Raw genomic sequence first — 12,768 nt, 5'->3', positions numbered from 1 at the left:
CTGCACTTGATAGTTTGTTAGAAACTGCGGAATGTTTAGGCCCGAGCTGGTGAGGTTTAGAATGTTTGGCTTTGAAAGGAAGAGAGGCTGGAGGTAGGAAAGTTGACTTGGGCTGCTTAAGTTGTAACTTAAACGCAGTGTTACAGACTAAGGAGAGCATAACAGGTTTACCTGTTAATGGACTACATAATAGGTGACATTACTGGTCAGGTACAGGACGGAGCGAAGGGAAGGCCTTCACATGGGCATCAGCACCATTACACCTAAGCAGCAATGCCCCACTACCCTGGGCTTGTAATTATTCACACTAGGGCGTGATTTGCAGTATACTAATAGTTCTATTTTATTTTTTTAAGATGAGGTATGGCATGGTTGCCGTTTCATAACTTAAAAAAAATTACTAAATAAAATAACCACCATGAATGCAGGGAGAAGCGAGCTACACCTTGGGTCTGATTCAGAGAAGTGTTTTATAATGGGGCAATCCCATAGGTAAACGTTATGTGAATCAGGCCCTTAGTCCCTTCTCAATTTCCATGACTTCATTTAAATTGCTGCACAGTTGAAGGTGCCAGACAGCAGAAGTGGTGGAGAGCAGGCACAGGTGAGGCGGCCATAGCAAAGTGGGGCTTGGGGCAGGAAGGTGCGGTGATCAGATGGGGCATGGAAAGTGGCGAGGGGCACAGTGAACAAATGCTTTCAACCCGTGAGGAAACAAATGCGGCCAACACCTTGAGATGAAGCTTGCCTTCAGAGCTCCTCAATTGGCTAGGAAGTGCCCTTACATCACCTCCTAGTTGCTAATTTTCATTAATTCGGACCACAGTCATTTCTTGACCAAACATTACCTAGGTCATGCTCGAAGACCAGTGAAATGCACTATGGTTAACCTGGCAGAACGGGGAAATCTAGAGAATTGTACAAATAACCTCCACGTCGAGTAACATCACATTTCATTTGGCAATCTTTAATCAGTATGCATTACAGAGCTCAAATTACTTTTAAAAATGAAATTTCATTTCATCTTTGGCTGGTTTAATAACCAGCCAATATTTCTTTACTGGCAAAGATTGTGTAAGCATCTGGGATCGATCAAATACTAATGTATTAAGTTTCTAAAGGCATGTTTTTTGGCAATTCATTTTGCATCATTAATTGGTTCTGCTTATTCAACAAGGCCTGAAGTCCTTAACTTTACACATGTGTAATCTAGTTAATTTATTAAAGCCCCACGGAGTGCTGATAAGCAGGACACAAACTATATTCTTACATCAAAAGCATTTCTGTGTGGGAAAACATTAATTTGATTATAGAATCAGTCAGGGCCGGACAGGTATGTGCATATGGAGGGTTAGCCTTGAAAAAAGACAGACAATGACATGAACAGCAACACTGAAGTAGTTCGTTGCAAATCATACTTACTTGACAACCTGGTGTTGCGGGCTCTCTCGCGTACAATGGAAATTGACCTCTTTCTGATTTTCCTGCAAGTCAAATGAAAAGCATTACACTTCGTCGCAATCATTCATTTATTAAAACCAAAGTTCTAGTTAATGCAGGAAAGAGACAACTTTTAGAACAGTGGTTTCCAAACAATGTCTATGCTGAGCCCCGTCCTTGAGTAAAATTAATATTGGTGGGACCCCCCTGAAAATATGCTTACATGTAATACATCAGATAACTGTGGTACAAACAGAACAAAAGTGCTTAAAACTTGCAAATCACCAAGGCCTGATTTTCACAATGTTATGCTTGTCCTGGGCATTGTGCAGATTGTACGGGACAAGCAATCACCTGTGACCCCCGTCTGTCAAAAGCAATGCCTTCTAGCAGGGTTCATTGGGTGCTCTCTAAAAGTGAGGCGTCATCACCTGCTTCACTTTAATTGACCTGAATCAGGTAGGGCTGGCATTTGAAACGTTATTACTGGCAACCTATGTTCACTCCAACTTAGTAACATTCAACTAATTACGCCATCCAATTCTGTCATCTGGCAATCAATAAGGTCCTGGACTACCTAAACTGGCCTTTATGTGTTATTATGCAAATGAAAATGCAGCCCAATAAAGTATTTCCTGGACAATGCCCACTGCCTCTTTGAAAAAGGGTTGTCTCCTATTGTTTGTTTCCGGGGGAACTACTTGCAAGTGGGGAACTCACTAAAGTAACTTCTGAAAACAGAGTAGGCATCCCCTCCCTCTTTTGCAGCTAATCCCAGTTTCGGGAATTCACGTGCATATGATCAAAATACTTCATATTCACCATCGGAATGTACTCAAAAACATTTCACGAAATACAAATATTTTTTTTATTCTTGACACTCCATTATTAAACGCATTCAATAGTCAGTTTTTCCCCCTCAGGCATATGCCTTACGCAAGATATGCTACATCATTCCCCACAAAAGTGAACATTTCAAGCAAAAAGTACATAAAGTGCTTAAAAGGGGGTTAGTATCCATGTGCAAATCAGAAAGTTTAAAACTACTCATCTGATACCATTTTCTAATTTCCTATGGGGAGAGACCCCACAGTGCCATGGAAGGCCACTGCTCATCAATTTGTAAATTCATTTCATGAACAATATCAATATACCACTTTCTCACCTTAGTGGCTCACAAACACACCCCGACAAATTACATGTATAGGTTGTTCTAAAGGTTCTCTCCACTGGTTCAAATGTATCCCACAGCCCGATGAAGTTTATTTTTTTTAAAAAAAACAATATCGACACCCCGTGCTTCAGCCAGGGACCAGGAGATCCGCCCATGCTATGCATTGTCCTCAAGCTACCTACCTTAATCAGGACAAGATATTTCTTGCTGCAACTACTTCCCCATCAAAGGCCCAGAACCCTCATTTATCCGCCCTCATTCTAACCCCCTCACATTAAAAATGTTTCAAGTTTATGTGGAAAGGTTGCAAAGACTAAGAGGAAGGAGGACGTCTTTTCAATCATACAGTCTTTTGATGACTTATGTATTTGGGAAACTTCAAGGAGACACTTCCAAGCAAGTATTTAAAGAAGGTATGGAAGTGCTACATATCTTATTTTTACAAATTTCACCGTGCATTAACTCCAGGCTAGCCCATTTATAGGGCAGTTGTTTACATGGTGGCATCAAAAGAACACCTGGGAGACAGGAATTAAACTAACCACATATATTAAACACCAGCCTGGGTTGACTAAATTAATACTGATAAGGTAGTGATACCAAAACAAGACATCCTATCTCGATTGACTAATTAAAACATGCATAGTAGGGGGGAGGGTAGATGTTCAACAGTGCGAGGAAGGATGCATACGTTTTCCAAGTAATCCTAGAAAAGAAACTCCAGTCTTGACCTTCCCTGACCACTTAGTGGTCACGTCTGGGAACATGGTGAATGGGCTCAACTCCGAAAACATCTACAGACTTACTTTTAGCACAAGAAGGGACAGCTACAGAGAACGGTGTCCGAAAGTTGGTGATGACAGTCCAAGGGCTTGCTCTAAACAGAACCGAACATTCAATTCCAATACTACACATTTTCTGTGACAGAGTGGCCAGCACACTTCCTGGATGGAGCACAGTCCTGCAAACTAGCACCCAGCACACTTCTTTGATTCTCCTTCGGCAGATGCCTAACTCAGACAACACCCTCTCCACTAGCTAGTAACCACCTTCGAAAATTAAGTGATGTAGAGGCAGCAGCATCTTAGCAGCAAGAATGCATTTTTTCCACCTTGCCTAGTTTGCCACACTTCCCCCTCCACCCCCCCCCCCGACATTGCCAGCATCATGAACAGGCTCGAGGCATTGTCACCCACCGGTGCGTGGGTCTTTGCCAGGTTCTACATAGCTTCTCTGGACCTCTGACTTTTGCCAGCCCTTGGGGTTGTATAAGCTTCTTACCTGCAACTTAATTTCTCCAGCATTTCATAGATTCACATGCTGTGAATATTCCCTGTCGTCAGGCTGGGTATCCACCGTTGCTTCTTTTAACCCTTTTCCCATAGGAAAACTAACATTTTGCTCCGCCACTGCAGTCTCCCTTCAGGTTTTAACCAAGTTGTGCTGGCCAACGATGGTCTGTTAGAGCGTTTCTACCACTGGGGAAGGCCGCAGGGTTCATTTGAATCTGTGAAAGATACTGTGATGAATCTGAGGCTATCGTCCCTTCTCCCCTACGGGGAGACCTTTCCCATAGGGCAAGGGTGGTGCATTCCCAGTACAAAATTCCCCCTGGGGGTGGTACACACAGGGAGGATCACATGGGAGAGGAAGCCCCTTATGGGATTAGGGACAACCTTTGCAAGAGAATGTGGTATAATCCTGTTTTACAACAAACCCCATCCTTATCAAAGTCTGACCCTACTTCCCTATCCCAACATTCTTTATTGTACAGTCAAGTCAACCTAAAATCTCAGATCCGACTAAAATGCTAGGGGACACTATTGGTTTTCCATAAAAGGATTAAAAAAGCGGTCTAGTCTTCTGCAAAAATGTGATTGGTCGAGAAAAAGCAAACAGGGAAGTGCAGGAGTTCAAATCCCAATCAGCTGAAACAGAAGGAGAGCTGCCCTCCGAGGATGAAAGTCAAGAGCTGCTGGGAGCCGATGAGCAGCCACGAGAACCGCATTTGCAAGCCCAGTAAAGAAGGGGGAGATGCCACACATGGAAGACTGAGGTATGGCACGAGAAGTCCAGGAAAAAGAGACGCTACAACCAAATACTCGAGGCAAACCCGGAGCGTTCTCCGAAATGGAGAGCTGCAACGCGGAGCGCAGCTTCTCATTGAAGGACGCTGAAGGCAACAAGCAGCAAAGACAAGTCCCCGAGAGATACCGAAACCTCACAAGAGAGCTCTGTTCCCCCAGCAGACACGAACCAAGAGAAAAGGTAGGTGGGTATACCAAGAACTACTGGAGGTCTGGGGAAGCCAGTGGAGAATAGCAGAAAGCAGTGAGCAATTTAGGGACACACAGCCCCATGAGGAACAGAGCAGGAGAGAGTCTGGGACCCTAAAAACGACAGAAGAAAGAAAGAAGTTTGGCAGGAGAGTTAACCAAGCTGTGGCAACCACATATTGCAAATCTGGGACCCGCAACCTGAAGAATATTAAGACACATGAAGGGGGCAGACATATTCGGCAGGAGAGTAAACCAAGCTGTGCTGTTGCCAGATTGCGACTATGGGATTCACACCCATATGAAACAACAAGGTGGTCTTGGACCACAAGGTGTACTGAATTATTCGATATGGACAGATGTACTTGGCAGGAGAGTAAACCAAATTGTGGTGTTGCCGCATTGCAAGTCTGGGACCAACACCTATAACAATTAAATAAAAGGGTCTGGTGCCCTACGAGAAACAGACTCTCTGAAGGAAGTGCATCTTTTCCAAGAGAATAAATCCACGTTTTATGATGTAGGTGTGCAGGTCTGGGACTCGCACACAACGATCTGAGAGTAACCAGGGTTTGACTGCTTTCCCCTGGCTTCTGTGACATCACTTGTTTAGAAGCTGAACATTTATTTTTCCTTTGAACACTTGAGACTTTAGGTGGCAAAAACTGTCAGTACGTGTTTGATTTGTATTTTGGGGTCATTGCAAGTTAGTCATTATTTAATAATGTTAGGGTCAGAAGAACAAATTACTTACCACTGGTAATGTTCTTTCGACTGGATGTTCCTCCCACATATTCCTCATTGTATGATACACTGCCAAAGCAGTATTGTATTTCAGGTGGGAGTAGGAATGTATAATTTGTCATTAATGCAGTGAAGCACAGCCTTCCCGAATTCTGCCTCCTGTCCGACAGAGAGTCTAGACAGTAATGTCTCGTAAAAGTATGTAAAGAGGTCCAAGTGACTTCCGCACAGATATCCTATACTGGCGCCCCTCTCTGTAAGGCTGATGAAGTGGCCACATGTCTCGTCGAATGTGCTCGGCAAGCCCACAGGGACACTCTTCATGGCCAGGTTATAGCACTAGGTGATCCATAGAATTATCCAACGGGACAACGTTAGCTTTGTCACTGGAATACCCAGTTTGTGTCCAGTGTATCCAATAAAAAACTGGTCATCTTGCCTCACCCTTGCCATACGAGAGATGCAAAAGGTTAAAGCTCTTTTGGGTTCAAGTCGATGAAGCCTCTCCTCTTCCTTACCAGGATGAGGTGGAGGGTAAAAGGTTTGTAGGACAATTTCTTGAGAGAGGTGGAATTCCCAAACACCATTGGGAGAAAAGTGGGTCAGACTCTCAGAACGACTTTTTCCTTTAAAAAGGATGTAAACGGTGGTTTGCACGAAAAAGCCTGCAACTCACCGACTATGCATGCAGAGGTTATGGCTGTTAAGACGACTGTTTTCAATGTTAATAACCTTAAGGGGCAAGAATGAGGAGGCCCAAAAGGAGCAAAACCAGATTTGAATCCAAAACGGAAACCACAAAATGACTGGAGGGAACACATTTGTGACCCCTTTTAAGAATTGAATCACAATAGGCATTTTGAAATAAGATGCCTACACAGGCATGCGCTTAAAGATGGATAGTGCCACTGAAGAGGGATGAGGAAGCATGCCACCCTTTGCCCCTCAATTCATGACAAGGAAGAAACCAGAAAACATTGCAATCAACCATTCTATTTCAGACGAATTCCCAACGTGCCCATGATTAACAAGTATGTTGAGAGGTATCCCATCAGCCAGCCATACCGATTAAGGGACATACAGATCTATCCATGCGTGGATGATAGCCACAGGCCACGATTAAAGACACCTGTATGGACAGCTTGGACTAAACACCAAGAAGCCACGTTGTAAGAGATCCTGAGCAAAGCTTGCAGATTCATATACAACAATGACCTTACGTAAATGCAGGAGCACCAATGGGACCTGACGGAGCGTATGGAAATGCAGCATAGCATGGACACTGTAGAAACCGCAGTATAAGGTTTAGGAAAATTACAGCAGGCCTCTGAGCAAGAGACAAGCTGAGCTGATTCAGGCAGGACAGAGAGCAAGACATGCAAGACAGGACCCGCAGCCAAGGTCAAGAGATACAGATTACATTCCAATCCTCAGACAACAAAGAGACCAGCTGCAGAAAACGCCAATAAATCCTCATAATTCAGGGCTGCACAGCTCAAATGTGTTGTCTCTCAATATGTGACGCAGCCAAAGCAGACACAGCGATCAGCAGTGGGAAAGGAGAGCTGGTCTCAGACCGCCAGACACAGACTGCAACAGTAAGCAACAAGTGTGGCGCCGGTCAGGAGAGCACACTCCTAAGCAAAGGTGGTGCACACAAGTTACAATGCAGACACAATCGTTCTCATTAACTTGAAGAGGTACACAGTGAGCTGAGAACCTTTGCGGATCCCAGGCCTGGGGACGTCAGCTTTATCACAGTTTAGTACACCAGGGGTGGGTAGCAATGTGCAATAACCAATGGTAAGTCCACAACACTGCAACAATGTTATAGTTAGTGACTTGCGGATGAAACAGGCCAGCCACCTGACATGCGAGGGGCAGTAGAACAACATCTAAAATGTACTATACAGGTAATAGAATACTCAATACCCAATCCCTTGGCCCAATAGGTTTTCTGGAGAGGGGCCCAAGTTGTGACGTAGTGCTGACACCATTTTGAAGTAAAACCAGCATGTGAGCCGACGAAGAGCGAGATGTGCATGAATATTTTCTGTTCCTGCGCTTACCCCTGTTGGTTTTGTCTGTAGTTAACCGCAGTTTGAACTTGCCGTTGACCGAGTCCTCTGTGTATCCTGGAGGGGGTGTGGGGGGTGGGTGTTGGACCCTCCAGGATACACAGAGGACTTGGTCAACCTTGCATGAGTAGATGCTCCAGAATGGGCGCCATGTTATGCCACATTTCAGGGTCATACCGCGGTATAACGGCAAGGGAATTGGCAGCTTTTGGGTAGCGGGTCCGAACAGGAGGACTTTTTTTGCCAAAGGCGTCTAATTTCCTTCACTCGCTTTCAGCGTGTGTATGTGCTTTTCTGCTTGCTGCTGCAGATGCCCCTGACACTGGTGTTGGCTGTGTTGTGAGGCATTTAGGAGTGGATTCTGGATCTTAACATTTCTATTCCAATCTGCCTTTTACTACCAGTTCGGTGAAAGGGTGCCTCATTGTGCGCAGACCCTCATTCCCATTTTAGACCACATCTGGCGGGACACCACCGTATTGTACCTTTTCCACATGTGGTCGAAAAGAAAACAGTAAAGCCAAATTCTTGGCATGCCCTGGACATCATGCAGTGGAAAGCATCAATCTCATCAGGTGGTGACTGTTGAAGGGGGGACTTTTTGGTGACTCGTCTGAGGAGTTACAGTATCGTCTGAGGAGGTACAGTATGTGTTCCAGTTGTCATCTCTGGGTGGCGACCCTGTTGTGGTAGACGGGGTCCTGTGAATTAGTATCAGGATCTGTGTCTGTTAGTTTGCCTTCTTCCTCCTCCCCCTTGTAGGATGGCACGTGGAACCAGTTGAGAAGAAAAACTGGGAAGAGAAGGTAAACCTGTGTTACCTGGGTGCCTGTTGAAGTCTTGTTGGTTGTTGCCTTTTAACCCCTGTGGGGTGAAAAGAAGCTGATCTGATTGGCATTCGTGCTCGAGTGTTCCCATAAGTGTTGTGGAGACAGCGTTCCTCTGTGACTTGATTGCGCCGTAGACTGTTACACCATCACTTGACCTGGGTCTAACCTGGTTGGCGTCACCTGTAGTGGTTGAGTGGCTTGCGGTACTGGGTTACCCCTTGCGGCGGAGGTAGCCTAGCATTAAGCTGTGTGAGCAGGCTTTGTAGAGACAATAGCACTTGTAACAACAAGTGATTGAGTGTTTAGTAGCGGATAAGAGGGTGCATCAGGTGTGCGGGATTGAACCTGGGGGTGGACGCACTGTGGGAGCCGGGCTGTTCTTTGGCTTGGTAAACAGGGAGTACCGATTGTTAGCTACAGGTTAGTGTCCCTCTGCCTTTCTATAATAATGGATTTGTCAGAGTCTGAGCTTGAGAAGGCTGGTGACTGTGCCCCCTGTGCTTCGCAATCTGAAGTAATTTCATGTCGCAGGATGTTTTCTGGCACGATATCTGAACATGTAATCAGAGACTTGCGAGACGATGGGGTGTTGTTGCTCTCTCGGAGCATGTTACCCACTGGACGAGCCAGGTGAAGTGGTTGGCTGTGTGGTTGGTGACTTTCCCCCTCTAGCCGGTCTGTCACTGGCGCTTTGCATGGGTAGCGTGAGTTGATGGTGGAGCCGTTGGGCTCTGCAATAGGTGTAGTAATGATGTTAACGCGACCGTCGAGAAGCGGTGGACCAGGAATCAGAACTGTGTTGTGATTTACTGCAGAATGCAGAGTGAGATTTCTCTGTTGATTGCATCGACTGCATCTTTGTTAAAGACGTCTGTGGAATGGTCGACCATTTTTCCATTGGTGTTTATTTTGTTGTGGACGACTGTGTCTCGACTTACTTGGCTTTGACGTGGACGGCTGTCGATGGTGGTGTCATTGACGGTGTAATCGACAGGTGCTGCTTCTTTGGGCATGGCTCTTGGGATGGCGAGGTGGTCGTTGACAGTGTCGTAGACCGACGCTGCTTCTTCAGCCCAGATTCTCTCGACGAGTGGATGTCTGATAGCGTTGCCAGTGTTTTTTTCTTTGCCACCTTCAGTTTAGCTGGCATTGCAGTGGTCGTCTGCTGTTTAGAGTACAACATTGTTGATGGGAGAGAAAACCGCTGGTCTTTGATTTTGTCTCACGTTAACAATCCCATCGACAGTTTCGACTTGTAGACCGGGCCGCCTTTGGGTCATCGCTTTCCCTATGCCTTTGCTTTTTAGCAGGTCTTTCTTCTGACATTTGCCTTTGTCACGATTAGGGTATTTTTTCTGAGTCTAGGCACAGCAGCAGTCCTAGAAAACTTGGCCTCTGAGGTGGGATAATTCCCCTCATTTAGTCAACAGACCAAGCGTCTGTCAGTCTATTAGGTTTTTGGTGCAGATTCCTTGACATATGTCGCACTCCTCTCTGGAATGATTGGGGTACAGACAGTAGATGTATTCTGGATATATGTCCCCTTCAAATACATATTTTAGGAAACAGGTGGCGCCATCCTTAAAAAGTAACTTCTTCAGAAAAAATAAAGCACATATATACTACTTCTTGTAAACCAATTGTTTTGAAAGTAATTGTTTGATGAAGTAGATTATTCGCTAGGAGGAGAATATATTGAGTACCCCTTCTAGCAAGAAAGAAGGTTGAAATCTGAAGGGAGACAGATGGGGCAGAGATGCATACTTGAAGCCCAATTTGTGGGCCAATAAGCACTCCTAACAAGGTGGAAGGGCTGCAAAATGTGTTAAAGTTTTCCTTTGGAAAAGGGTTAAAGGATGCAACCAGGGATTCCCAGCCTGACAGGGAATATTCACAGCACATGAATATATGAAAGATCTAATGCTGGAGATATAACCAAGATCAGTGTAGCTTGTTGTCTTGTTACTCGATCTGGTCTCCGCCAGTGGCAGGGAGTGTGTCCACAGCAGATTGTTGGCAACTCTTATTCTTTGCATACTGACTTGGCTCAGTCTACCTTCCTTCTCTCAGTCTTTGAGGGCACCTTCCATCTGAATTGCATCCCATTTCTCCTAGAACCTGTTCCCATCTCCTCTACACTTTTATATGACTCATGACTGCCAATGCAAGTATACTTCAGGGATTGGTGGGGTCATGTCTGTATGTTCAGCAGGCTGTGAGTCCGTTTGCCACCTTCTCCCTTAAAGTATACACAAAACGTATGGACGTTTCATGCTCTCAGGTCCTAACAATTGTTTGCCTGAAGGTTAAGACACGAGTTGAAGGTTTAGGAGTGGTATGAGATTGTGGCATGACAGAACTATTTTAGCACCTGTGCAGTTCTGCAGACTGGCACCAATTTGTTTAAGTATTGGATAGCTATGTGCATATTCGGGGATTGGCAGAGTAGTGGGAGAACAGCTATTGCTCTGATAATGGTGAGTTCAGATTTCTGAATGCAAGGCGATGGTTGACTCGTTAGCCACTCACAATTCTGTGTGCAATAAACAGCGTACCTTTTTTACCCTATGTTGCAACAGCAGCCCGTGAATTGCCAGGGTAGTGGTGCTCTCCTCCGATTGGTCTCTGGGTGACTTAAGGAAAGCGCAGAAGGGACCCTCTTTGAAACGAACACAATTTGAATCGATCATTGGGGAGAACGACGGCTGAGGGAATGCGGCAAGGGCATAACCCAGTGCCACTTCTCCACTCTGGGTCTATCTGTAAGTGGAGCGTAGAGGGTGTAGACTTTGCAACATCATGCGCTTGCCATGTCTCTTCATGCTGCTTGTGGGAACTTCAGCTCCCAGCCTCACTGACCACCTAAACAGCATTGACCAGATAATTTCAACTCGTCTCCATATCCTGGCAAACATGATGCAGAAGGAGCCTAGGTGATCCAACGTGTCCCCATCCGTACCGAATGGCAGAGATTTGCGCCCAAGCAATTCTGAACCGAACACACTGGAGAAATTGAGAGGCATGGAATGACGTGGTCTTGGTGAAGCTTTGTTATACCAGTGCCCACTGAGGGATGCACGCTCGGCCACAGTCACCACAGGTCTGCCCCACATCCTGTGGCTCTAAAGTCACCAGAACCCCCCTCGGCTAAATGCACAGGACCTCAGGGCACTTTCCATTTCAGTTGCAGGACCATCTTGGAGTCTGGTACATTCGCTCGATTCGTGATACCCACATAGAATTAAGGGGGGTATGGAAGAGCATTGATAAGAGCCAGGCACACACAATCACCAATGACCGGCTCGGCTAAGCAATGTTGCAAAGTCCATGAAGGTCTCCTGAACGTAACTGCACATACATGCATTTTCGGCATGAAGGGAGTTAAGCAGGCATGGCTCCCCATGGACACGAGCTGCCTTGGGAACAAGCAACAGGTATAGTAGCGAGTGGAAAACTTGATTTCAAATGTCACTGAAAGAAAAGACTCCTACAGCAGCTGAGTAAGATACATTGTCGGAAAGAACTCTGCTTAGCAGAGCCCCCCTAAATGGTATAAAAGCACAAGAGTAAAGCATACCACCAAAGACTTAAATGAGGGCTGACTGGTTGGGAAAGGCGGTGCAGCTGTAGTACCATTTATAGAGCACCCTTAAGATGGAGGTTGTTCTCCCATAGTTGGAACGGGCTGCAAGGGTAGCGGGGAACCTGCTCCAGAGTGCAAGCGCGCCTCGCAAAGATTAAAAGGCCCGATGTGGTGGCAATGCGCTCGCTGAAAGGAGTCTTATGTCCGTGTTACAGTGCACTACCCACACACCATTTATGCTAATCAATATTTATACTGTGCCCATCACCAGCGTAGTGGTCTTACGGGCACCTGGCCACGAATGAAAAGTTGGCACATTGGCACCATGCCAGGGAAAGGAAGAATGGGGATGAATTGCTATTAGACAGTAGAACAAACCAATTTCGAGAGTGTAGACCAATGGGGACAAGGGGGGCGAGTATATAAGTCACCATGCGTTTTTGATCCGTTCGCCTACATTAGCCCGGATTCACCAGTATCACATTGCAACTTGCACTATGTTAGGACACCAAACCTTGAATTTGGTGAAGACAGATGACTCTACAAGATACAAATAAGTGTTTGCCAGCTTGTAAAGCAGGAAGCGTGCAGGTACTTGCTTGGTGCAGAAGGCAGGGCCCTATGGGCCCATTTTGAGAGACTG

The 12,768-nt window shown here is 45.7% G+C and overlaps 1 protein-coding gene across 6 annotated transcripts in view; it reads right to left on the bottom strand.

Annotated features, from left to right (window-relative positions):
• The window catches only part of TCF12 (transcription factor 12), a 1,064,187-nt gene that overhangs the window by 435,506 nt on the left and 615,913 nt on the right, over positions 1–12,768 (bottom strand). For all 6 annotated transcript variants that reach the window (XM_069624898.1, XM_069624900.1, XM_069624899.1 and 3 more), the window contains one exon: positions 1,423–1,484. In XM_069624898.1, the coding sequence (XP_069480999.1) occupies positions 1,423–1,484 (62 nt within the window). The remainder of the gene's footprint in view (positions 1–1,422; positions 1,485–12,768) is intronic.

This window comes from Ambystoma mexicanum, chromosome 11 (assembly GCF_040938575.1).
Source record: "Ambystoma mexicanum isolate Mex_15411 chromosome 11, UKY_AmexF1_1, whole genome shotgun sequence".
Lineage (NCBI taxonomy): Eukaryota > Metazoa > Chordata > Amphibia > Caudata > Ambystomatidae > Ambystoma > Ambystoma mexicanum.
This window is presented reverse-complemented; position numbering and strand designations above follow the sequence as displayed.